A 26,760-nucleotide genomic window follows, 5' to 3' on the forward strand; every position below is an offset into this window, starting at 1 on the left:
TCGCATTCCTTACATATATGTTGTAAATTCCTCTTTACTAAACATCTCCAAATTATACACGCATTTATATTTATATATAATTTATAATATTAATCAATATAACAATAATTATTGTAGTTAATATATTGAATATATAATTCTTGTGCAAATCTTTAACAATATAAATTTCGAATATATTGCACAATGGAATAAATAAAGTATATAACATTATATTGCATACATGTACATACGTTATATATATAAATATGTTGCTTTTTTTTTTCTTAATTTAAAATTAAAATATATGTTTAATATATTTAACTATCATTCATGTAACAAGAATCTGTCGATCTCAAATCTAATTTTTCGCCGTACATTTTTGCTTCTAAAATGGTTAATCGATTTTTGTGAACTACAGCCAAGCAATGTCTCTTTTGTAAATTGCCGTATTTTCTTAATTTAAAGTTGTATAACATATCAACTTTTATTTGTATTGTATTTCGATGCACGAAGCCTGCGATACCTTAAAAACAATTTTACATAATGTAATAATCGTATTATCTTGAAAATTTTTTACGTTAACTCTTTTCAATTGTAAATTCTAAAATATAAGCTTACCTGCGTATTCGTAAATCTGAATAATATCATTGTTTTCCACAAAAACGAGCAATGTTTCAACGAAACCGCCAAATTGTAGAATTAAAAATGATTTCGGCTGACGTGCTTTTATAGTTTGTAAAATCTTTGTTTGCGAATTATCACTTTCGCACATCTAAAATGATATAAGCAGGACATTGAAAATAACATTATAAAACTAGCTACGTAAGATAAATGGAAATTCTTTTTCAACTCACATATATGTAATCTTCGCTCATTTCTTCGTCGTAGTGGACGTACATTTCTCTTTCATAAACGCCTACGTTAAAAGTGATACAATCGAGACAAGTCTTTAAATGTGTGCCATTCAAAGACCTCCTTTGCATTTTACGAGTTAAAGATTGATCGATTAACACAGGAAGATCATTATTCGAAACAAAGTTCGATTTTTTATTTTTATGTAACGTGACAGCCTGTGATGTATCTGGCTGTAGATTTTCAGATGCAGCTTCGAAATTCTCCTGAATCATTGCTTCAAACTCATCTTGATGAAAGTTTACGTCTGTGACGTTATTAAGTTCTAACACATGCTACGGAAAAAGAAACAGATAATCAAATAAATTTAGTTTGTCTTGCCCTGCATATATGTTGGAATAAAAAAAAAAAAACGTACCATTAGTCTGTTACTTTCCAGCTTCCACACATTATTAAAGCTTCTGCCGCAGGCACGTTTTACAGTAGTAAGCATGTATAAAGTATTATTTGATTTGAAAAATATCCATTGATCGATTAATCCAAAATCAGACACTTGATCGATCACTTGGAAATTGGTTGCAACATACGATAAAAGTTTCACATGGCAAACGTTGTAATTTACCAATATATAGTCCACGTCATTTACTTCGATGTGTCGGACACTATGAATATCTCCTTCGAATTCTTGAATGTTTAAATAATTAAACGTATTGAATTTATATATCTGGCTTACGGCACTATATTTCAGGTTATCTATGTGCAATTCGCACACATTATTCAAATCTTTCTACAAAAGATAAAGTTATATAAATTAATACGCAGACAATATCAATTGTATAAAATATTGCAGTTTTCTTACATATGTTTCCTCGATAATTTGATCTACTTCAGGACGTTCTCTAATTAAAGCCAGTGATACATCGGGGATATTAACTTCATTTAAAAATTCATTTCCATCTACGTTCCTTTCAAAATGTACATTTCCATATACTCTCCATTTTCCGGATATAATCTCTTTTGCTTTATCTGTTGTCTTTACTGCCGCTCCCTGCCAACTAACTGGACTTATTTTGTTCAAAGAATTCAAAATTCTAAGGGTTTTATTAAGAACAACTGGTTCTTGGAACGTAAAGTTTCCTAAACAAAAGTTGTACAAGTATATTAATCAATTTAAATTAATAATCTTTGTTAAAGTGTTTTAAGTGTAAGTTAGTGATTAGCGAAAAATAGCACAACGTAGAGTAAAAACAGTTACACATATGTATACGCACGTAGATGATACATAGAAATTTTATAATGTTATTTGAGCTTATTTCACATCATTTATATTACTTTTCGTTACGTCTTACCAGTTAAAGTATTGTTTGCAGTTAAAGAAACAATTTTTGCTGGATTAAAATTGTTGATCCGTTTGACGTTAAAGTCATTGTTTAAATAAACGTTTCCTTGCATTTTTATAAATCCTTTAATATTTTGATTGCCATATACCTATAAAAACAATTTAATTATTATTAACGTTAACATTTTTAGATGCACTCATAAGCGCAATAAAAGTTTTTAATTCTAATTTTATTATACCATGAAGGTGTCCGCATAAATGTCTTCTATGTTGTAGGTGTTAACATGTCCTAATAGTTGAATATTACGTACAAGAATGTTCGTACAATTAAGGTTTTCAGTCTTGATAACCTGTGGTGTATTTAATGAAATTAACAAATCCATTTGCAAATCATTGACTTGCATAACTTCGATGCTTGTCTGGAAAGTTGCATTGTCGAATGTCATCCGTGCTAAAATATAATTTCTTTATAAGATCAAGTACGATATCCTTTAATACAATTATCATAAAAAATTTTTTTCTCCATATTTTATATTATTTACGTATACATATTTTTTAGAATTAAAATAAAGATAAATACCTGGAAAATATTTGGGTTTATTAAGAGCGATAGCATTCTTCTGCAAATCTTGTATATCAACTCCCATAATGGTCCTTGATTGTAAATTTCTTTTTACTTTGAGATCTTTTTGTAAATACACGTCTTTTAAGAACGTTATTTTCGTATTAATCGAAAAGGGTTTATCAATATAAACGACATTTTGATAAAATCCATGTAAATCCAAGTCATTTAAGCTGTCATCAATGTTAAATGTGCCATTGAATGTAACTGAATTTTTAAATAATTTTAACCCAGATATCGTAACATTTACATCATTCTTGAGGACTATTTTCTCAAGAAAACTATCCAACGTTGAATCCTGAAGTGATCCATGTACATGTAGCTCTGTAATGGAGGCAGCTTCGGTGAAGCAGTAATTACCGTGAAGAGCATAAGAATTATTCTCGAACGTTTTAAATTGATTTGTGAGATCGCTTAAAAACATAGAATTTCCAATCTTGCCTGTTGTATTGAAATTTATGGAAACTGTAACTGAACCTTAAAAAAGAAGAACAAAATTACAGCTTTTACGTAAAAAGTTTCTTTCCAAAACTTATAAATTTTAAACCATTTGCATTTTTTAATTAAAATACCACGTTTTATATACGTGTACATTAATACATTTGTATAATGTGACATACCATTTATAACAACTGGTCCTTTTAGAGTCTGCTTTTCACTTGGATCCAGAATATTACTTACAAAATGTCCATTTATTAATTGCATTTTTAAAACGTCACAGGTGATATTTCTTAACGTTTTATGTCCTACAAATGTAACGTTTTTATCGGCTTTCTGAACAGCATCAGCGACAGACTGAGAGAAATTTAAGTTGTTTAATAATTGATTTACTGTTAAATTTTCAATCGTTACGTCTTTATTAAAAATAACAGTCGCCATATTATCTTTTTTGTAAATATCAATTACGTTATTATTATTAATTGAAGATGCCGTTATTATCCCTGTTACTTTCAAAGATTTTATTACTGCATTTTCATTAAAAATGTTATCATAAAGTAATTTTGCGTATATCAATGATAGGTGCCACCTATTTATAGACAATTCGTTGATCATTTTCGCGTCTAAGGTGTCAGTTTCCAAGTTGTCAACTATTAAATCGCCTGTTAGAGTTTGTTGCGTATTAGTTGTTAAGGCTCGTTTGGCCATATCAGTATAGTTGACTCCGTTAATTGTTTTCGGTAAGACTTCATTGGTCAATAACGTCGATATTGTCAAATTCTCGAAATGTACTTGTTGGAGGATCCGATTTAATTTGTCAAAGAAAGTAGTCGAAATGGTTTGCTTTATGGTATCAAAAGACAAATTATCGACAATGGTTGGTTTTATGAACAGCAACATTTTATTTAAGCAACCGAATGCGACGTCTTGTTCGTGAGTTATGTAATTCTCCAATTGTTTTATAACGCTAAGAGTTGTATTTCCAAACGTCGCATTTGCCGATATATTTGTCAAGTCTGAAATTAATAAAATCACATAGCTAAAATAAAATTCTTACAATACAAAATTACTGTTACTATATACTTACAGGGAAATTGTTGACTGGTGTTTAATGTTAGAAATTCTGAGAGAAGGTGATTATTAATTCGTTCAGATTCAATTTTGTAAGAATTAACATTGACATTATTCGTAAACTTTTTATATCCAGTAACAACTGGATTATTTTCAGTTTTTAATATAAAATCTTCAAGATCAGTCCATGTCTTATCATTAATTGAATCTTCCAGCACAATTTTACCCGTAACGATCAAATTATCCAAAATAAAATTTGATGAAAGACTACGAGTTTCGTTAAGCAAAGGTTCTATACTGCTGTCGTCCATTCCTGTTATATTTCCATCAATCTGAAATTATAAAATAATATTTTAGTTCCAAAATATAAGCATATGCTTAATAAATTATACCTGAATAACTCCGTCGACTTCTAAATTTTCAAAAATAATTTCTTCATCAACAATTTCCTGTTTGTCGAGGTTAATGAAATCGGTAAAGTTTGCTCCATTTAACATCTTAATATTTAAGTGTGCTGTATATAGATTGTTGAAATATTTTTCACCCGTAATATTGATATAAGAAGTATTGTTTGTTAGAACATAATTTTCTGGATATAACAAACCATTTAGATTTGTTACGTGTACTTCTTTGGCGGCAAGCTGTTAAAAAGAAATATTATTTTTTATCGAAGAAAAAACATTACATGTAAATTGCCAACTATAATAGCCGCAATTTTACATAATTTTCTTTAATTGTATTGCTTTACCTTTTCTACAATTGTCTTTCCAGAAATAATTGTTGACTCATTTTTCCAAACAATACCTTGCATCACATTTTTCCAATCAATATTATTTACTTTAGAAAAATTCAAGTGCCCGTTAACTTCTAATCGTTTCAACTTGGAAAAGTTTACTTTGCTATAATTTTTCATTGGAAAATCAAAAAGAATTTGTTCGTACGGTATGCCATTTAAAGAGAAAACCGTCAAGTTATTAATGTCGATTGAGAGAAAAGAGTTCTGGCCACTGATAAGATCGAGATTTGCAGTACCGTTGTGTGTGATTGAAGTTGATACGTTATTAATAAAATTGGCAAATACATTTTTCGCATATAGAGTACCATTTACTAGAAAATCTCCAGTTAATTCGATATTTGACGGTAAGGAAATTTTTGTCGAATTAATCACATTTTCTGAATTCAAGTTTTGCTCGAGTTTCGCATCTAATTCTTCTAATTTCTTTAAATGTGTCGTCACGTTTATCAGCATATCTTCCAAATCGATTGATTTGACTTTGATAGAGCCGTAATCTACGTTCTTTTCAATTGTAGCGTTTAACACGTTTAATTTTGAAAAATTCCACAATCCTGATACGACAGGATTCTTGAAGTAGCTTTGATTAAATTGTGCTTCAGTCTCATCAAAGACAGCTTCCTGTTTTCGAAAAACTTCCTAAAAACGTATATCTTATTTTACAAACCGTCGTAAATAATAAAAATATTTCTATTTTACATAAAACACAAAATAAATGCACAAAAATAGAATAAAGTAAGGAAAAAAACTTACGTTCAACAAAGCTTGTGTTTTTAGCACACTTTCTGTCTCGTCATGAATAGAGTTTTCCAAGCTACTCAGAGTTACTTCTATACGTACAAGTGTATTTTTATGCACAAATCCGATTTTTGGAATGACAACAACTCTTGACAGATCAAAATTATTTAAAACTTGATTGGGTAAAGGTACAGCCTTAAATTCTGATCCGTGCCAAGCTAAAGCGATGACAGTTGAATTTTTTAATTGAATTAATAACAAAGATTCATCGCGATATGTGTTTAATGGTATCGCGACTATCCCCATAACTTCAGTTGTTTCTGTAAAATAAATTGTTCATTTCCGATTCTTTTACGATGTTCATAATCAAAAATATCATGCTATTATCTTACCATTGAAATGCAGATCGATCTCGACATTAACATGAAAATCCTTCTCAACAAAGTGAAATAAATGCAATGTTTCTCCGCCAGTCGCTAAGTATTCAATAGAACCGCTTTCGAAGCAAACTAAATTTGTAAGCTTGTTGAATTTTATAGCTTCCAATTTCTCAAAGTGGCACATTTTATCTTCATATTTCGATTCATACAAAAGTACATTATCAATTCCTTGAAAAGCCAACACGGTGCGTCCATAAATTGGGCAAACTTGGACGTCGAACACGTTCGGCACGAATAATCGCCGACAAAACCTGCACGACATAAATATATTTTTACGCACCAAGTATTTTAAATGCAAGCGACATGTATAATTAAAGAAATTTAATTACCACATATCGACGTGATGTTTCGTATGATCGATGTCGAAGCCATAAATATCGATAAGCGACTGTCCACCGAGATGCGCGTCGTTATTGTCAAGCACCAATAATTCATGTTGATTTTCCTCCATCATAAATTCCATGTCTTGAACGTGTTTTCGTAAAGGAAATTTCGAATAGAGCATATACGTATCTCCGACAATTTTGTACCAATACAAAACATAGCCATGCTGAGATTTAACGAGGAGAATTACCATTAGACTGTTTGCATAATTTACATTAAACTCTGCTTGCTCGATATTAAAACGGAGCACTTTATACTGTAAGATTTGTCCTTCAATAGATATATTCATAGCGCGGACGATTGATAGATCGTCCAAATTAATTTTGTGGAAAGACAACGTCGAGTTTTCAGCGCTGATAAAATAGCTTGTATCGGTTTGGAAAAATTGCCAATTGTTCATTAAAATATTGGTATTTTCAGTCGTATCAACAAATGTGCGTGGTGAAATATCAGTGACCACGATTTCTAAAAACAGAAAAACTTTTAATTATTATGCCACATTATTCTAAGTTATTAAGACAGTCAAAAACGCACACACGCTTATAAATATTAAGTCAAGAAATTATTTTTCGTAAAAGTTTACCTTCTCGATTTCCAGCTTCAGTACCAAATTCATATTCCTGCCAAATGGTAAATGCATCTTCATAGTTTCGGGGTCTTCGAAGCGATCTACTGTCTGCAAGGATTTCATCCAATGTTTTAGACAATTTTGTTAAATCCTGACATTTTACATTATTTAAGAAAATCCACAAAGTAAGGAAAGACACAACAAGATCTGTACTCGATAACATTCTGAACACCGACTGAAACCGAATCGACATTCTCTAAACTCGTGAAGATTTCGTGAGCAACGTCTCGTAAATATTTGGACATCGTTCTCAGCTTATAGTATTTTGATTTTTCATTACGTCGGTGTCGATGTACAATTTTAATTCTTCTAAATTAATTTAATTTACCTTATATTTATCAATTATAATTTATAAATTAATAATAGTAATGTTATCTACTATTTTTCCTGTTATAATATTCGGATTATTTATAACGGCGACGATCTGGAAACTCGAAAATACGATAGATCTCACGAAAAAAAAAAACGCTTCGGCTATTTCTTTTGGAAGAAACCGCCTCGTGCTCACCGAATGCATAAGAAAAAACGTAAATAGATTAACTCGGCGTTGAGCGCGACGGTGCGAGAAGGACAGCGTTCAGTCGACGGTCGGACCTATTGCTGTCTCACTTTTTTTACGCGGCTGTCTCTTTCTGTCTAAGGGCCGAAAATTCTAATGGTCACTTCAGTCTAATTGCGGAGCTTCGGGCGTCGGGACGTGTTCCTAATCGCTCCGCAATCTCGCGTAATCGATCGCGGTATAGGATACGAATAAGTGTCGACGTTGTCGGCGGGAAACAAACGATCATTTTTCACACTCCTGTTGTCTCACTCACCGTTCTGCGCTTTGTTTCGTGCCTCGAAAAAAGTACTTCGGAACAATTAAGGTTACGTAGCCGGGTGCAGCGCACGGAGCGTCCGATCTGAATTGCGCTGCGCGTCCGGCATTACCTACCCGCTTCACTCGCCACCTTCTTCAGCGACGTTCAGTGATATCCGGCGATCGCCATTGTGAGAGCACAAGATCTGCACCTCGCTCGTTTTTTTCGTCGCAGCCTCTCATTCTCAGCGTCGTTCTTCTGTCGACGAAAATTAACCGATTATTTAAAAAGATTGGAGAAAAGGACACGGTGGAAGTAAGCAGCGCGACGGGTATCGAGAGTGAAAATACGTACAACAGCTGATCGTTCGTCGCGTTTCTTAATTTTAATCGTACAAAATCGCCGCGATAATTTACCTGTCATTCTTTCGGTCGTTTGTCTCTCGAGTGATAGTGATTATAAAAAAAAAGCAGAGCAGTGTAATACAGCGTCGAGTGATGTGAAACGCTGCAACATGTCAAGATGATCCAGAGACTGCCACAGAAGGAAGGAAGGAAGGAAGGAAGGAAGGATGGAAGGATGGATGGATGGATGGACGGAAGGAAGGATGGACGGACGGACGGACGGAAAAAAACCTACCTCAACCTAACCGAAAGCTACAATAGTGATTATAAGAAAAGCAGAGCAGTGTAATACAGTGTCGAAGGATGTAAAGTGCTGCAACACGTCAAGATGATCCAGAGACCGCCACAGAAGGAAGGAAGGAAGGAAGGAAGGATGAAAGGATGAAAGGATGAACGGAAAATAACCTACTTCAACCTAACCAAAAGCTACAAATGTAAGTGAACCGGCAACACGCCGTCAATCTGTATTACTTAATTTTAATTATTATACATATAGAAGATGAGTACGAGATGCTCGTACAAGTTTCTTCAAGTTATTAATAAGATCTATACCTTTTTTTTAAAAATACGCTATTTAAAAAAAGAATAACTTCTCACGGTATTGAATATATTATAATAAAATCTAATAACGCTAAACGTTATGTTTCTATAAATATATAAAGGACTTGCCACAAACATTTATTAAAAATTATGTATCTAATTATACATTTACATTACGTTCTATTTACACAATTTTAAATAGTCATATTTATTATATTTTTTACAAAATACGAAACTTTTATACATTATGACATTAAATAACTTTCCTGATTTTCGTACGATTTCTTGACAGAAATCTTTTTATGATGTTACATGTCGAAGTCTTTAACTAGCATCTAAAATTAATAACATATTGCAAACAGTACCACACTTTCTAATAATTGTATATATATATATATAACATGCTTAAATTACAAAAAAATCATAAATATTAAAATGTATAGATTAAATTAACATCTTTAAAAAACAATTTTGTATAAAAATTAGTATATTATTATCAACTACGGCACGTTGACTGGGAGAAATCTTGATCTGTCGCCAACCTTTGGCTGAAATCTCAAATTTACTTTCTCGCTATCTTCTTCGCCGACCTCGAGGAATGTATTCCAATCTACAAGAAAATATAGACCATTTCTTCGTTTCGTTGGCAAAACGGGATCCGGTGCGCGAGTAGAGCCACCAAAGGATTCTTCCAATGCCTCGAGATTTGAACTTGCAGACGCCGATGACTCTGGTGCAGGCGTCGTTGTATTCCGTGAGCTTGAATCATCTCTCGTAGAATTTGATGTTACTGGCATCGCGGTCGTCGTAGTCGTCGCTGTAGAAGTAACGTTTACAGATTCTGCCGACAAGATCTTCAATTAGCGTTCAATTTTATTTATCCTTTTCGAGTTATGAAGCGCTTGCAAATGAATCTTTCCATGCAATATATTGTACATGTTGTATAGAAACGGATTAACGTTGGACGTAATTTTTTTTTTTTTTACACTGCCGCGGATATCAATTTTGGATAGAAAATACTTGAAATAAAACGGAGACAGCCGGTAATAATTAAGATAATCGAGAAAATTAGAAGCGACGGGCAAACGTGAAATCTTATATACATATAATAACAAAAATATGCGACATTCGTACGGCGGCTGAGAATTTATTTTTGATAACGACCCGATAAGGTTTCTATCACCTTTCCACCTTTTTTTTGTCTCTGCTGCATTTTCTCTTCAATTTATAACGTGTCCATTAAAGAAGGAGAGCCATTTTCAAAGAGTAAAGCAGACTATAAATTTCATTCGCTTATCCACCGCGTGATTAGCGATGATGATGATGACATCGAGCTATGAACCGGTTTCCATGCGAGCTCATGCATTCAACATTCACATGCCATGTCACATGCAACGCACACTGCTTTCGGGGATAAGTACGCAAAATGAAAGTTGCATATCAAGTTGACAGTGTATAATATGCATATAAGAAGACGTCTGTACGCCAGTGTTGCGTTATTAAAAAAAGATTCATTATTTATATTATATTTTTTACAACGCGGCTGTAGGTCCTCGATTTTGCAACACGATAATTAATTTACATATGCAACTTTGATGGTTATTAATTTCTCTTAAATTTACTGATAAATTCGTAATCTACATTCAAATTTGTAGAAATTTAAGCGTAAAGGAGCGAAATGCGAAGAAGCGAAAGTATAGTAAAAATGAACGTAGCTAGAGGAAATTAAGCTAAGACTATACAACAGCCTAAGTGTATTTAGTAACGATATCTTTCGGAATAAATCAATTTAATCAGGTTGCATAATTTTATCTCCCGTGTTGGTTAACATGCGCCCGACTCGCGTTCAACCCTGAATAATTCGTTCAACCCAGAAATCCAAAGCGCCTAAAAGAGATGTCATGAATTTTTTTATACCAGTTGGTGAAGTCGTGGTATTCGTGAGAGCTCCCTCGTCACTGGTCGTACTTGGAACGGTCCCTTCCGAACTCTGTTGCCTCTTCACTTCATTCTTCACGTCTTCGTTGTAAATTCTAATCAATTCTTCTAAGCTCAGCGGATCCGGTCCGTCCTTTAAAGTCTTCGTAGTGGCGAGCAGATCGTCGGCCACCTTTCGCACGTCTTTCGCGCTTGCTTTTCCTTCCTGAACTAACTTGATTTTGTCTAAGAGCTCGTTGATTTTCATTCTCTGCCCTTCGTCCTTAACGAGAACTTCGTGAGGCTTGAACACGTGGATCTTTGTCGGCTTCGTCGGCGGTGCGCTCTCCATTTTTGGCGTCGTTCTCGAGACCTTGCGGGATATAAGACCTATGTTCTCCAGAATCTGCCTCATGCTGTCCGGCACGGCCTCAATCAACGACGGCCGTTCCGTCGTCGGCGCCGGCATCGCCTTTTTCCGTCTGCTGTCGCTAACGCCGAGCCCAAACTTCGCTAAAAATTCTCTCATATCGTCGTTTCTTATGTTCGACGTCGGCAGAGGTTTGAAATTCGTATACGAGTTCGTGTTGATAGTCGATTTCAGCGTGGACATTGTGGTCGTTGCCAGATTAGACGTCTGCAAGCCAAATCGTTGGAAAAGCAATTGCACGTCGGGTGTTAGATTATTCATACCTTTCCCGATCTCCGAGACAGGATTCACGAAAGTATTTTGAGCGCCTATCGACGGTGAATTAGGCGCGACGTCCGTCAAACCGGACGTTCCTGGGATTAAGCCGTTGCTGTTGAAAATTTCAGACTTCGTTTCCAGATCCTCGTTTCTTTTAAACACGTCCTCCACGTTCGTCGCATTCTCCGGTCGGAGCCCAATCGAGGCAAGCAGCTCCATCACTTTCGAAGGCATCGTCGTTGTGATTCTGCGAAAACCTCCGGAGTTTAAATTGTACGTGGAATTATGTTTATTAGTCTTCTCGGAAGATAAAGGAAACGAAGATGAAGAAGGTACTGGCGTAACGTAGATAGGAGCCGATGGTTCAGTATTAACTGGTATTTTATCTGATGCTGCGGTCACCTTAGAAATTTCTGGCGTGTAGTTAACTTTACCAATCGACATAGTCGGCGCTAGATTATTTGACAAAGTGGTCGATTGTTTGTCGCGAAATTGTTTAAAAAGCATGTCCGAAAGTTTCGTTAACGTTGTGGTACTCTGCGTTGTTGGCGCATTATATTGCCACTGGTCAACGGACAAAACGCTTGCGTTATGCTTTGAAATCATATCTATTCCTAAATCGAGCGCAGTAAGATTCTTTTTTATTTCTCTCGTTTCAGGAGAGATCGTTGTCGCGCTCGTGCTGTATACGACGTAAACTTGTTCGCTTTTCGTTGACGGAGTTGCTTGATACACCGGCCTGGCCGTAATTGTCGGTTCTTCAGTGAAAATCGGCTTTCTTCCTAAATTTTCCAAGTTGAAGCTGAATTTAATTGGCGCTGAGTCGGATTTTAATATCTCCTTTACAGACTCGTTTGAATGTGCCTCCGAATATGTTTCTCTGTGATTTTTGTACTGCGTTTCCGCGGGTGGGCTTTCCTCCGGAAAGTTTTTCTCTCGAGTATACGTCACGAAATTTTCCGCAGATTGCTTATCTAGCTGCGCATCCAGAACAGAGTTTTCTCGATCGAAAGACGGTTCTGTAATCAATTCAACTATCGGTGGTTTGGTATATAAATCTCTAATGTTTTCCCTCGTGTCTTTTGCGTTGTAAGGCAAAACTACCATCAAAGCTTTTTGGTAGATATTCCTTGCCGTTTCGATCGGCTTCTTGCTCTGCTCTGTCCCGAGCTCTTTGGACGTGATGTTGAAAAGAATATCGATAATCTCCTCTCTAGTGAGCTGCGGCAAAGTTGCGTTCTGACGAATCAACCTTTCGACTTCGTCGATCGTCCGATTGATAGAGCTCTGGACTTCAGTTCCCGATGGCAAATCATTGCAATGACAAAAGCCGATGACGATCAGCATACAGAATGTTACGATCTGTGGAAACAATATTTAAACGAATTAGACAAAAAAAAATATAAGAGAACGAGAAAGAGAGATCACGTTAATGCACTGAAATGGATATATTTTACAATTTAAATTGATTGTGATATTCTTCGGCGTTTTTAAAATACTCGGATTTAAATTAGATCCTAATTTGTGCGGCAAAAATAATTCTATGGATCGTTGTTCATTTTGTAAATGCGATACATTTATTCCGATCGTCTATGAGCAGCGTTCAATTATATGTCAGAGAAAAATGAGTTCAAGATGTATGTCAGTAAGTTGTTTTTCATATTCATGAGCAAATGATGCAAAAGAAGCCTTGACAACATTATTGATGTCAAAGATTATGTTTCATTAATTTTCACAATCCTGATCTTTTCGTAACATCTACGTCACTCTCTTGATCCTCTCCTTTCTTTTAGACATGTGAAATAATGAAAGAGTGTACGGCATAAACGTAACCGGAAAGAGTCAACTTTCACAATCTGTTGTCACGCAATGTTAAAAGAATATTTGCTAACTATAAAAATTATCGTATATCAATTATAAAATTTTTTTAATTTAAAAATAATTATATTATTTAATATAAAAATATATTTAACGGATATTTATTTTTATTTTACGTTAAATTATTATTATATAATAATTTAAATATTAAAATCACTCGGTAATATATCCATTTTTATAAATGAAAATATTATCACAATATAATTCTTCTTTTCAATAAAAAAGAAAAAAAAAAGAAACTAAAATTTTAATACAGTGATATTATTTTGCTTAATTTCTTCATATAAAGATACACCGTGTATAAAAATGTAAATTTTTTGTATAAAATGACTGTACTCATACAGAATTCCGAAGAATTTAATAAACCCCTAAATTTGCAGTATAATGTCCAGATTTAAATATTTATTTTAATGCGATTTAGCTTAAATTTATTTTGTAATATTAAACGCTTTCGAATAACTTGGCACATATCGTATTAACGCACACGGCATTGTAGAACAATTCACATAGCACGTGCAACATGCAACACTATCGTCTACGTGTAAAAAATTAATAATACTTCGCGCCGTTTTAATGACCGAAAACGCGTTATTTATTTAACAATATTCGAAAACTCACCATTATGCCAACCAATCGTCCAGACACGTAGTCGACAACTGACTGAACGGCAAAGGCCTACTTTCAAACTCTCTCTATCTTACTCACTTGATTCTCCTTAACTGCTCTGGCGCGCAAAACTTGTCCATCTGTTCTTGTCAGTCAAGTTGCGAAGTAAAATTTATTGAATGTAGAAAAAGTTATTCAAAAATTAATTTAAAACGCTTGCATTAATATCGATATATATATTCATCAGTTTTCTGCGATTTAAATATCTGTGGTGCAAAATATTCATACATATTGCTTACGCGGTATTGCATTAAATATTATACAATGCATAATGTATATAATACACAGTAGATTAGAGAGGACGAGCCAATCTTTTACCATAAGAAATGAGTTACCAGCTGCAACTCGTTGGTAGACTATAGCTTAACGTTACGTATACTACTGATTTTTAGTGGAATTATTACCTTCGTTGCAGTCGATACTTTACCTTTCGTAGTGAAAAGAGAATTTACTCACTTTGATTTACTCTGATATGTACAAAAATGAACCCGGGTACAGTCGCTTTGAAACGAAAAAATTCAACGAAATTTGTTAAAGCATATTTATCCGGGAAAACATGTTGGTAATATTATTCCCGGATTGGAACTGGATTAAAAAATAATTCTGGGTTATTGAAAAAAGAATTAAAAACGTAATAAAAAACCATTTTTACTTTAATTGAATTTGTAACGTCTATACACGAGCAGCAAAGATGCAGAATAATAAAAAAAAAGCACAGAAAAATTAATAAATGATAGGTTTTATAAAAAGATGGCGCTGTTTGTTAGAAAAAGACACTCATTTGTTGTATATTAATGAGCAACAAATATAGAATGCGTTAGAAGTATTCTTATGAATTTAATTCAAACATTTAAGAAATGAAAAATAATGTAAAAAAATCGTGGATTTACGTTGCTTAAAGACTAATGTTCGGTTTCCTAATGCCTCGATCCTGCGCGGCGAGTTGTAATTTTACACATCGCTTCGAGGGAATCGGCCTCGGTGAAACTCGAACGTTGGTCTTGGCAACCTCTGTAAAGGTCGCTCCCTCTTGCTGCTCGAAGAAAGTGAGACCTCGAATAAAACGCAAAGTGGATGCGGCTAATATCGTAATTGCACTTTGGCGCAAAATTATTCGTCGATAGCTTAAAACAACGAGCAAGTAAATTTGATGAAACGTTTCGGCGAAAAATTTTGCTACTTAGATAGATTTTTTTTTTTTCTTTCGCGCGGCTTTTTCGTTAAACTCAAATTGGTCGACATGCTGTATCGAAAGCGTCGATCAAGGACTTTGGTGAAAACGAATATAATCCTAACCGAAAGATAATTTTAGAAACGCGGACGGATCACAGGTGACGACATTATTACGCTGTCAAGCGATTGCTCGATCGTTAAGTGTCCCCGCGTCTTAAATCTTCAAATCTATGTCACGAAAATCGCCGGCCATTTGATTTGATTTCGTGTCGTAAACTCTAACGTGGTAGAAAATCATAAAGCGTACCTGTCTTTGCACCCAACGTTGCTTCTTATGATACGTATAAGGATAAAAAAAAAATTAGAAATACTTCTATTTTCCGAATTTTAATGAATCCATATAAATGTAGAAGATTTCTCGTATGTTACTCTATGAGTTTATAATATTTTGTAATAAATAAAAAGAACGGCAGGGCATTATCGTTTGCGGAAGGACAAAGTCCACGTTTATTGTTGTTATTACGACGACGGCAATAGCTGACGATGCGTATGAACCGGAAGAGTTTCACCGCTTTTCACATACCACGGTGATAATTACCCACGTAGGAAGGTATTCACGGTGCTCTTTTAGGACTAGCCTGGCTATATGTATCACCGTGCCACGCACTTACGAGAGCTGTGCGATCGTTCACACGTCGTGTCTAGCTTACGAACGAACGTGGTACACGCTACACAGTACGATTTATCGTATGTAAAACGTGTTACGTTAAATAGATACCGTGAAAAGATTCTTTATATTTTTAATTAAAAAAAAAAGAATTTATTCTGTCCTGTGCATATTAAAAAAAAAAAGTAAGATATATTTATTTTAATTTTGTCTCAAGGTTTTTTTTCTGGCCTATTTCAATGTTAAATTTGGCGAGCATAATTTTCAACGATTTTTAGAAGGCTTTATTGGAAATGAAGGACGAACGTGACACGTTTGCATCGAATATTCTCAATCCGCTGGAATTCAAGAAATCTCATTGAATATTTATTACAGTCATAACATGTGCCACGTGGCAGCATGCTTGTGATTAAGTTATGTCGCCATTTCTCTTATTCGCGCTGAATTTTATGATTAACGACTGAATCTCGTCTATCGGGCAGCCGGGCCGGAAAATTTCTAACAATTTTCTTAGAATATTATTTTAATACATAATACAAAATCGTTGTTACGAGGCAAGATATTGGATTTCGCTTTAAGATATCGGTAATTGTACAATACTTATACACTTCACGTTGCGCAAAGTCCTAGCTTTTCTTTTATAAATTTACATTACGTGCGAAACCTTCTTAAAAGGCTAACAAGAAAAAAAAAAAAGAAAAAAAAATTGATTGTACATAAATTGTACATAAAATGATTTTTCTCGTATTCTCGTTTATTTAATAATTCCCGTAAATGCAGCCTCGCAAATAAACGCGAGGAACGCGGACTATGTAATTGTCGAAATTAATTTTCCTCGTATGCGCGAAAACGTGAGCGCGCTGTAAATCGCGAGATCCCTTCCGTTCTTTGAAAAGCTGGCGCGCGTGAAGAACGTCACATATCGAGTTTTGTAACGCGACGTGCACACCGGACGTCATAATTCCCGTAATCTGGATTACCGTTGCGCGGAAGGAGAGATAAAGTAAGAGAGAAACATCCTTCGCTTGCACAAGAGAGTCCAGTTAAAGGCGCGCGCGGACTTGCTCCGCTTCCCGTCAGCAATTTTGCGTAATCGCAACAAGCGGATCCGGCTCGAACGCCGCTAACGAGTGCTCCACTCTAATAAACGTGTCTTGCCACAGAAGGATCCCCCGTTCCGTAATTATCTCAGCGAAAGAGAGCGTCGTTCTCGTCTTCGAAAGCGCGCGGAAGACGAAAATAAATTTCGCCATGAAAATGGTACGCGCGATGAAATAACGATTTAACGAAGATAAAGATTAAGTACAGAAGAAGTAATCGTTGCGCTGCAGTAATTCGCGGAGATGAAAAAATTGAAAAACGATCGAATAATTGATAAGATTACGTCAGTCGTGCTAGGCGCGCGATTAACTTAATTACAATTAATGTCGAGGAAGCTACGCGCCGCATTATGGCTGTTTTAAAAGCCGTTCTTACGTAAAAGTGTTTTTCTTTCCTCGTGCATCTGGGCACGTTGAATAAATTTTTCACAAACGCAAGATAAATCTCAAGAGCGCAGCACAATTTGAGGTAATGAACCGGGATCGCACCGTCGCGCCGTGTCGGAAGCGAACTGTCGATTACATAAACCCTCTCTGTGGAATTACATCGAGAGGGAGATAATCCGAAGCGGAAGACACTGTTGGTTTTTTTTCTTTTTTTTTTTCTTTTTTCTTTTACCGAAGACGCTAATTGTCGGAGGAAAAGCATTTGACCGGGAAACCCTCGCAATCCGAACTATGAAAAGAAAGAAAGGATCGCCTGATGGTTCGTTTCATATACAAGTATTTGCCCGATGTAAACGCATTTGCACCGGTACGCTAATGTGACAAGCATGCACCATGCGCTGTCAACTACGCCGGGCAGTTTATACGTTTACACAATTTTATTGCAAAGCTGCGAACGCAGTCGACCGTCTCGAACGGATCCGCGCAAAGCTGCGGCGAAGCTGTCACAATCCCGAACAGAACGCATCCCGCGTCGCCAGAATTATGTATTATCCGTTTGATCGCGCGCTACGATGATTCACGCTAATATCGCGAGGAGCAATTATTCGCCCCGGGCTCAGCGTGCGAGCAAAGCTTATTTTTCCTTTCACCTTTCACTGCGCGAACTCAACCTTTCGCCTCCAAAAGGAAGGAAGCTCGCGGGAGCCTCGTCCTCGCGCCTCTCCTTCGCCGCGCGGTACGTATCCTACGCGTTAGAAATTGGAATATTTAAATAAGCAGATTATGTACATTCGTAACGGTAGATTATATAAAATTGCGTCGAAGGCATCGTGACTCCCCAGGCGCTGCCCATTAATCTTATAAACATCGCGTCCCGCGCGGACGATTACGCTTTCTAAATTCGTTACGACGCGGCATTTTCGTCCGTGTATCCTTCGGCGACAATTACATTCCGAATTCCAGCACACCACCGATTCCTTAATTCCCTCAAATTACGTGACGCGCGCGCGAATCAAGTATTATTTCCGTAATAAGGTATTCGGCATTCGCGAAGGATGTGTGTATGGATTTTCTTTTAATTTTTTTTTTTTCTTTTTCTTTTTCTTTTTAATTTTTAAAGCGGCAGACTGACATTATTGTACTTGAACTTGAACAAAGACGTTCTTGTCAACGTGCGTGTATAAAGTTTTTTTTTTTTTTATTTCTTTTTCTATTTTCTTGAATATTGCATCGAGTATTGCATGCGCAAATTTGACTTTCGCTTTTCGGCGCGCGAGAAAATTTTATACAAAAGACACCGGCGAAATTCATTATCGGTGTAAAAAGTTGTGAAAGTTTCAACTATAACCTACACGGCATTCGTGGTCAATCAAGCGATAGTCGACTGCACGGTAATTACGATAGACATGTGGCTTATCAGATTCTTAAAACACTTAATTACTCAATCGTTTAATGTACGTCCGCTGGAGGAGAATTGCGCACAGTTTAATCAAGTATGTAACCCGGTTACATTTACGAGAGACATGATATTTTTATTAATTACATTTAATTCCTCGCAGAATAAAAAAAGAAAAAGAAGGAAGATTGAAAGCATCTTCCACGACTTTTAAAATCTTTTAGAAAACAATTAGCTTAGGACTTCCGCTCGACGCGAGGGATAAACTCCGACAAAACTGGAGCTGAGAAACGTGTCCGTAACGATGAAATTGAAACAATCGTCACGACTATTTGAAAGGAAGTTCCTCGCCGGCGCGAACGAGAGGGCAAACGACGATATCACCTCGAGAAGAGGAAGAGAAGCGACGCGAGAGAGGAGAGGCACGCAGAGTTTCGTCGAGCGAAAGTCAAGCCCGGGCTTGACACGGCGAGCCTCTCTTCGTTCCGCGCGATCCTGCAACATTAATATCCGAGAAACCGCGGATACGGCACGCACGTCAGGACGTGACTCGAGGGGGGAAAAGGAGGCCGTCGGGAATGTCTTCGAGATCGAGGAAGTCGAACTCGTGGACACTACGGATCGGTGAGAAGACTCCGAGTCGTTGATAGCGACAACGCGTGTAAGATAGATGGGTTTGTCCGTCGATCAATCATTCGTACATCCATTCCTTGCAAAATCGCCTGAGAATTCGAGAAAAATTTAACACGAACAAATGCCGAACATATTTTGTTCATTGATAGCAGCATAGAAAAATTAAATATACTTTTTTGGAAGAAAAAGGAAACGTACTTAGATATTCTCTTGGAAACGTTGAGTTCGTTTTATACAAATTATTATCAGGACGAACAAACGTGTGAGAATAACGTATCTTTACAGTAAACTGTGTATCATATATTTGTATGCATTTCCCTTTTTTTTTTTTTTTTATTATTAAATTCCGCGATTCGCGCATATGTTCGCTTTCTCTCGATCAGATGACGAAATTCGCAAGAATAAATTGTCCCGTGTCAAACAAAATACGTATCTTCCTTATATGCTACCATAGTAGCATGGCCCATACGTTATCCAGGTTTTACAGTTGTCATTGACACTGATGATTTAAGACCATTCTCTCAGGTATTAAAGCATTTTCGCATCTCATTACCAGCATCCGCGAACGAATCAACACGCTTTTGAGTAACGATATGTTGTTACGGAGGCAACTTGTCATTAATATCTTATAATTATCTATAAATTTCGATTAAAAAATAAGCAATAAGAAAAATATATATTTTTTTAATTTTTCGTTAATCTTCTTTAAAATAAAATCTCACTTCCCATGCGTAGAAAATAGGAGGGCAATTATAAAAATCGAAAGTTTTAATTCAACATAAAAATAATATTTGCAAATTGATATATTTATACGATAAGCAATCGACGATTATTAAAATATGAAACGCTGTTGCTATGACATTTATATCACGTCTCTGAATGTACGAGTGGCATCCATATTAAAAATAAAAATAACTTTAAGCGTACGTGGACCGAATCGTAGATCCCAGCGACCAGGTCAACGATTGCAGGCTACCTCGCGATTTTTGCGCAATCGAATATAGCGTTGCTGACGCAACGGCGGGCACTGCCATGAAAAAAAGTTACCGGTTAAAACGCGCGCACATACGCGGTGCCAAAATCGGTTCTCCAACTGTACAATGGTACCTATCAGCGAGAGCGGGCGGCAAGGACACGTGAAAGTAATCGTCGATCTTCGCCGCGGTACCAAATCGGGCGGCGAACCGCGCGTGATAAGAAAAGAGAAAACCAAAAGGAACGAACCGAAGGAGGATCAGACGTACCCAGATCGAACGGGAGATCGAAGGTGGAAGGCGAGGGCAGGAGGACATTGCGGACCAGATGCACAGGGTCGTATACGCGCAAAGAAGTAGGTCGAGAGTTCACAGGCCGGATAATTAAATTCTTCGCCGAAGAAAGCGTTTTCCCTCTCGTTCAGTGAGTACCATCGCCTTACCCTCCTCTCCCCCCGGCCTTTCCCCGTCACTCTCCTTCTTCCCTCGAGACGAAGAATGAGAACCGGGACGCATCGGCATCGATCGACACGCTACGTTGCTGCTAGACCAGCCGTAATGGACTTCCTCCTCCATTAGGCGCCCACAAATCCTTCATCCATCGCGAATATTTAGCGGGTTGAGTTGCGCTTTTAATTACGTTTCAGACATCGGTACGGACCCCCGGTTCACTCATTTGAGACCTCTAGGGCAATTTCACCACAGTCAGATCGGTCGCGCTTCGTGACGTTTGCTAGAATTACCTCCGGCCCGGTAACGCGGAAGATAGACGCGTCGATTAATCCCGGCTGAAGCTGTGTGTTTCTGCGCGGGTTAATTTCCAAATGTAATTCGTCATAGACGGCGCGCGATCAAAAGGCATCTAGCGACGTGAGATCGTTATCGCTTAAAATCGCCAACGAAGATTTCGCAAGCGTTTCCTTTCCTTTGACCGGACAAGTGCAGTTAAAGCACCGGCAATATTTTAACTTTATGCTACGACGCGCCGCCACGTTGGTGCGCTCGAGACCGGGAGAATCTATGATTACGTCAACGAAACGATGCACGGAAGCTTCATCGCGCGAATGATACAATGATGGCGCGCGAGCCCGCACATTTCTCTTCCTGATACCCACAAGACTCTCTTTCTGAGAGTCGACGCTTCTGTATTTTATTTTATTTTTTTTTTTTTCTTTCTTTCTTTTTCTTTTTAGTATTTTATTACGGCGGCGATATGTCGCAACCGATGCTGCAACAATTTGCGAAAGCGTTTATCTAATTATCTTGACATTTTAAGAAAAATTAACAAATAAAGATACATCTTCTTTTTAGATGTAGACAAGTCTCATGAAATATGTATTATTTTTAAGTAAATCAATATTTTCTAATCAAAATCCGCCGGCGGTCAGGCATAATAATTTATAAATTAGTTAATAAAAAAAAAAAGAAGTCGCAGCTGTTACATCGTCCCAATTACAAAATCAAATTTAATAAAAAGAATAAAATTGCTAAATTAGAAAATGCCAAGTAAAAAGAAAAAAATTAAAAATCGGTCTCCGGAATGTAACCGAAGCAAAGTTCTATACGGGTTACGACAAGACACTTGACTAAAGAAGTCTAGGTCTAGGACGCAAACAGGGACTATCGAGAAGCCACGTTTCGCAAGAGAAGACTGTCCGAAATCTCGAGTGCGTTGGCGAGGACAGGTGGATGCTCGGTGTCTGCGGTGGGCAAAAGAGAGATACACGAGGTCGGGAGGAGAGGGAGAGAATCGTCTCACAACTGAATTACTCTCACTCGAGAGGCCCCCGTCTCTTCTTCATGGGGGCCCCACGTATATCCCCCTGCTTCTCCCGGGGGTATAAATGACTCCGGACTACCTTCCACGGAGTCACAGAACTGAGGCGGCATCGCAGAAGCCGACATGAATCCTCTGATCGCGGTAAGCACGCTTTTTTTTTCCCCGCATACTTACGTTAAGAAGCGATACGTGCTAGGTGGTGAGAGCAGAGGGCTGATAAAGGAAAAAGAAAGTGAAAGTAGAGTGCACGGGTTTATACTTACGAATGGGAGAGATCGCGAAGGGAAGATTATAAGAGGAGAGTCGAGTGACCGAAGTCTTAGTCGATAGAAAAAACAAGTGCTTTTTTTTCTCTCTTTTTTTTTTTTTTTTAATTCTTTAATCTCTGATCTTGTTTTTTCCTCGCCTTTGATCTCGAATGTGATGCCAATTACCGTAATAATCAGTGACAAGTTATTAACAGTCTCGTGCTTTCTTTTTCATTAACATCTCTTTGATTTCTCGCGTGAAATTCAAGCACTGATAATTAAGAATTAAAAACGTACGTAGCGAAAATTACGAAACGTCTAATTAATTCTGTTATACCTGTCGCAAAAGTTATATTAAAAAAATATATATAATACGTAAAAATATAAGAGAAAAAAAATTAATGATTTTTTTTTTATTGCAGTGTATGGTTGTCGGTCTGGCTGGGTTCGTCCTGGCTGAGGCACCTGTGTCCTCTGGCTACAGTTACAACAGGCCAAGTGGCGGCGGCGGTGGAGGTTTCGGCGGCGGCGGCGGCGGCGGCTATTCTTTCGGAGGCGGCGGCGGCGGCGGCGGTGGTTTCGGCGGTGGTTACACCCAGGTATCCACCGGCGGCCAGACCAATGAAGGCGCTTCCGTGGATAGCGCGCTGCTCGAACAGATCCGTCAGATTCTCCTGAAGGAAGAACTGCAGTCTGGAGGAGGTGGCGGAGGATTTGGCGGAGGATTTGGCGGGGGATCCGGAGGAGGATACCCTAGCTCGAGCTACGGAGCACCGTCTTCTCAATACGGAGCCCCGTCGACGCAATACGGCGCGCCCAGCTATCAGACCCGTGTTGTAGGCATCGATCTCGAAGGTATCAGGCAAGCCATTCAAGTGGCTCAATTCAATCAGGTCAGCCAAGGTTCCGGTGGTGGAGGCTACCCCAGTGGACCCAGCAGCAGCTACGGAGCACCCAGCAGACCGTCAAGTAGCTACGGGGCGCCGTTCTAATGAACCACTTTGGTTGAATGATGATGAGAGAGTGAGAGAGAGAGAGAATGAGAGATAGAGAGAGTGGATAATGGCACCAGCCGACAACAACGACTACTTTCCGAGACGCAACTGAAACACGCAAACGTATAGAAAACTTACGGGAAAGATCAGGCATACGTGAAGAAGATTACGACTGTCTACAAATCGCCGGACCAGTTTCTCTCAAAGTGACGCCGTTCTCGGGATCGTAACTTGGAAGGTGGTCGATGCCAGGGTCAAATTGTTGCGCAGAATCAGTTCACGCGCAGATCAACTTTCGAAGATCGTCCGTGAGAAGCTGGATCATCGTGTTGTCCGCGTTATCCGACTTATTTCGCGACTCCGGAGCGTTTTCGCGTCCTTCGACCGAGTAATGTCAACTGGCCAAGTCGGTCGGGACAAGCCAAGATGAAAACGCGCGCGAGAAGTGGAAATGGGAATCAGCGGAATAACACCTGATCCGTTGGAGATAAAATAGTCGTCGCTTCAACGGGTCAGGGTCTCCCGAAACCCGCCGGAAAGGTAGCGCTGAGCACACGCGAACCAGTATCCTTCCCCCGGATCCCTCGACTTGTCGAGAATCCAACGGTCGTCGCTTTGACAAGTCCGGGGGATCCATGGAAGTGAACGTGACCAGTTTTCTTTTTTTTTTTCCCTTTTTTTTTTCTTTTTAACCCTCTCTTCTATTTATTTCCGGAAGAGACAGGATCGCTCAAGATGATCTTTCGGTCGGTCGGCGCGGTGCCGGAAGTCTATCGTACCAAAATCGCATCAGTCGTCGTCGCGGTCAACTCCGCGCGCGAAAAATAAGAAATCAGTGATATAATTCAAATGGGAGGAAGGGAGAAAGCGTAGTCGTTGACGCAAAACACACTTCACACTTCATCCCTCATGTTATGTACAATAGGGAACAAAAGAGCGGGAGGAGTAGGAGGAGGAGGCCAATAAGCCGAAGACGTGATCGGCGCGGTATCTCAGCGCGCCTTGTAAATACAATTCCATCGTCGCTGTACCGCGGCGTCCGCCGTTGTAATGCGGCTCAGCTCTTCCGTTAAAGAATCGAGATCTTGGTCCTGGAGACCTAGTGCCAGGCACTTGGAACCGTAACCCTGGGAACATCCAGCGGAGCTGTTACGCGCATAGCAAACGTCGATCTCGCACAGGAAACGTCGATTCTTAATTGACCGCGAGAAGAAGATCAATTGGTTTCATCCGGCGGAAGAAGCGATCTGGATTACAAAGTAGACGGACGCCGCAACGTGTCGTAGCACGTACATACGACGCCACGAAATACACACTATTTTTTTATACGTAACGCTCTACTTTTTAACCACGCATCTTTTTGTACTTGTATAAAGGCTTTCTTTTTGTAGAAAAAAAGAATAAAAAAAAAACGTCGCCACCGTTGAAACCCCGTTGTGCTTCTCCTGTTTGTCACGTAGCGGTGAGGTTTGCTGCCCTCTCTTCCCCTTTCCGTTCCTAATTTCACCTTTCCCCTGTCAATCGCGGCCGATGATTGCGGTTATCGCGATTCCATCGTGCGATTCCACGTCCCCACGTTCTGTACGACACCGCGGTCATCGGCGTGCCAAGAGGCATCGTCCACCTCCGTCGAGCACCAGCTCGATATTCGCATAATTTTTTTTTTATCTCGCTTTATCGTATCTCCCTAAGATATCGGATCGTTTCTCTTTTTCCTCGCCAACGTTTCGAGAGATCAGCGCCTTTCTCCTTTCACTCGCGATATCGCATTATCCTCGCCGAGGAGGGAGGTGTTCTCCATCTGGACATGTAAATTCTCGTCGAGCGTGCAAAGAAGAGCCGTTTCGCAAAAGGGCACTGTGTTACGAAAGAGAAAAAAAATAGAGAGAAAGAATGGGAGGGAGGGAGGGAAGGAAAGAGAGAGAGAAAAAAAAAAGAAAAAGAGCGAGGGAAGGATCTAGCCACCGATGAAGATTCGAAAGTAGCTTCGTGTTCGCGTCGAGGCGACATGAAATATCCTCGAATTATCTGGGCGAAAAGGATGTCCGGAAGGATAGTAAGGCAGAGGAGAGATCTCGCTTTTTTTTTTTTTTTCGTACGTCTCTAAGGACTTTCCTTACCGTCACGATCGCACAAGGAGTCCGCGCTTCTCTTCCCGTTCCCGAGTAATGCCCGAGATTAACATCTAAGTACCGAGTTTCTTGATTACAACGATGTGACGTAAGTCTCTCGAATATATAAACTCCGTGCCGGAAAATGGTCTTCTCTTTTATACATGGGTTAAAATGCAACAGGCTATTTTCTCTGGAATGCTAAGACCGAAAGGTGTGTCTTTAGAAATTAGAATCGCGTCTTCCGTGAAGTTTTCTGCTTAAATTTGTATTGTCGCAATTTTCAATATCGTTAATTTTATCTGATGAAGCTGAAACTGTTAATCTTTTTTTTTTTTCTTTCTTTCACAAGCTCCCTTTGAAATAAAATCATCAAATTAAAAAGCCGAGAAGTCGATTTTAATTAATAATTAACATGTCTTGCAGGTGGCAGTCTTAGACATTTATGACGACGTTTATCAGCGGCGGTGCCTTCAACACAATCCAAGCGTGGACAAATCATTACGACGGATTTTCTCTGTGAGTAACAAATGAGTTATTTTAAGTCCGGGAAGACAATAGATGCGTTGCATTGCAGATGTACGATCGCACGAAGCGCGGCTGTTTCTCGGGCCCGAGAAAACGCCGGAAATACTTTGTATGAAAGTCAGTGAGCTAAGCGGTAGTAGTAAGCATCGCTCAAACCCACGAGTAATCGAGCCGTTACAATATTAAGAGTTAATCAAGGTGCGGTTCTTAGATCAAGTCATTATACGACAATTAATTATCTACATTCGTACGCGTCGAGTCATAAGAAACACTCAGTCGCGCGTATTAACGACATGAAAAAAAAATATATATATAACATTTCGGAGATCCGCAATGCTACGTATCCCTCTTTTTTTTTTTTTTCATTACCTTTATGTATAGCTGAAACAAATGTTCTTGCTGGTGATTAAATTACCGATAGAATTACTTCCTCCTTTTGCGAATTAAGTATATAACTTACAAATGATTCATGACCACGAACAAGTTTTCTCCGGATTCCTCGCGTGTATCTGCGAGATGTTGCAATTTACGACGTTTACTCGCGCGCGTACGAAAAATTTCGTAAATTATAGATCCGATAACGTTACGTAA

The 26,760-nt window shown here is 38.1% G+C and overlaps 3 protein-coding genes across 3 annotated transcripts; 1 reads left to right on the top strand and 2 right to left on the bottom strand.

Annotated features, from left to right (window-relative positions):
• Positions 1–107: 107 nt before the first annotated feature.
• Positions 108–7,544, bottom strand: Fs(1)n (female sterile (1) Nasrat). The gene is given in 17 exon segments (XM_070657060.1): positions 108–502; positions 598–751; positions 834–1,166; positions 1,250–1,618; positions 1,691–1,968; positions 2,181–2,319; positions 2,410–2,621; positions 2,751–3,269; positions 3,413–4,246; positions 4,318–4,633; positions 4,694–4,942; positions 5,050–5,733; positions 5,848–6,152; positions 6,225–6,523; positions 6,602–7,121; positions 7,240–7,471; positions 7,473–7,544. Coding segments are annotated over 17 exon segments (5,706 nt in total). The 5' UTR covers positions 7,530–7,544; the 3' UTR covers positions 108–296.
• A 1,606-nt stretch (positions 7,545–9,150) lies between these two features.
• LOC139102887 (uncharacterized) lies at positions 9,151–13,527 on the bottom strand. The gene is made up of 2 exons (XM_070657067.1): positions 10,946–13,527; positions 9,151–9,869 (listed from the first exon to the last, which is right to left on the bottom strand). The coding sequence occupies exons 1-2, from the start codon at positions 12,978–12,980 to the stop codon at positions 9,529–9,531; spliced, it is 2,376 nt and encodes a 791-aa protein (XP_070513168.1). The 5' UTR covers positions 12,981–13,527; the 3' UTR covers positions 9,151–9,528.
• Positions 13,528–22,410: 8,883 nt separating this feature from the next.
• On the top strand, positions 22,411–24,959 carry LOC139102706 (pro-resilin). The gene is made up of 2 exons (XM_070656813.1): positions 22,411–22,428; positions 22,958–24,959. The coding sequence occupies exons 1-2, from the start codon at positions 22,411–22,413 to the stop codon at positions 23,525–23,527; spliced, it is 588 nt and encodes a 195-aa protein (XP_070512914.1). The 3' UTR covers positions 23,528–24,959.
• The last annotated feature ends 1,801 nt before the right edge of the window (positions 24,960–26,760 follow it).

This window comes from Cardiocondyla obscurior, linkage group LG05, assembly GCF_019399895.1.
Source record: "Cardiocondyla obscurior isolate alpha-2009 linkage group LG05, Cobs3.1, whole genome shotgun sequence".
NCBI lineage: Eukaryota > Metazoa > Arthropoda > Insecta > Hymenoptera > Formicidae > Cardiocondyla > Cardiocondyla obscurior.

Bases quoted from the DNA above. Each gene is read 5' to 3' on its own strand.
- LOC139102887 (XM_070657067.1), bottom strand. From the start codon at position 12,980: ATGCTGATCGTCATCGGCTTTTGTCATTGCAATGATTTGCCATCGGGA. The intron at 9,870-10,945 runs GTATAAAAAAAT...TCTTGTCGGCAG, and splicing joins TACCACGACTTCACCAACTG to AATCTGTAAACGTTACTTCT.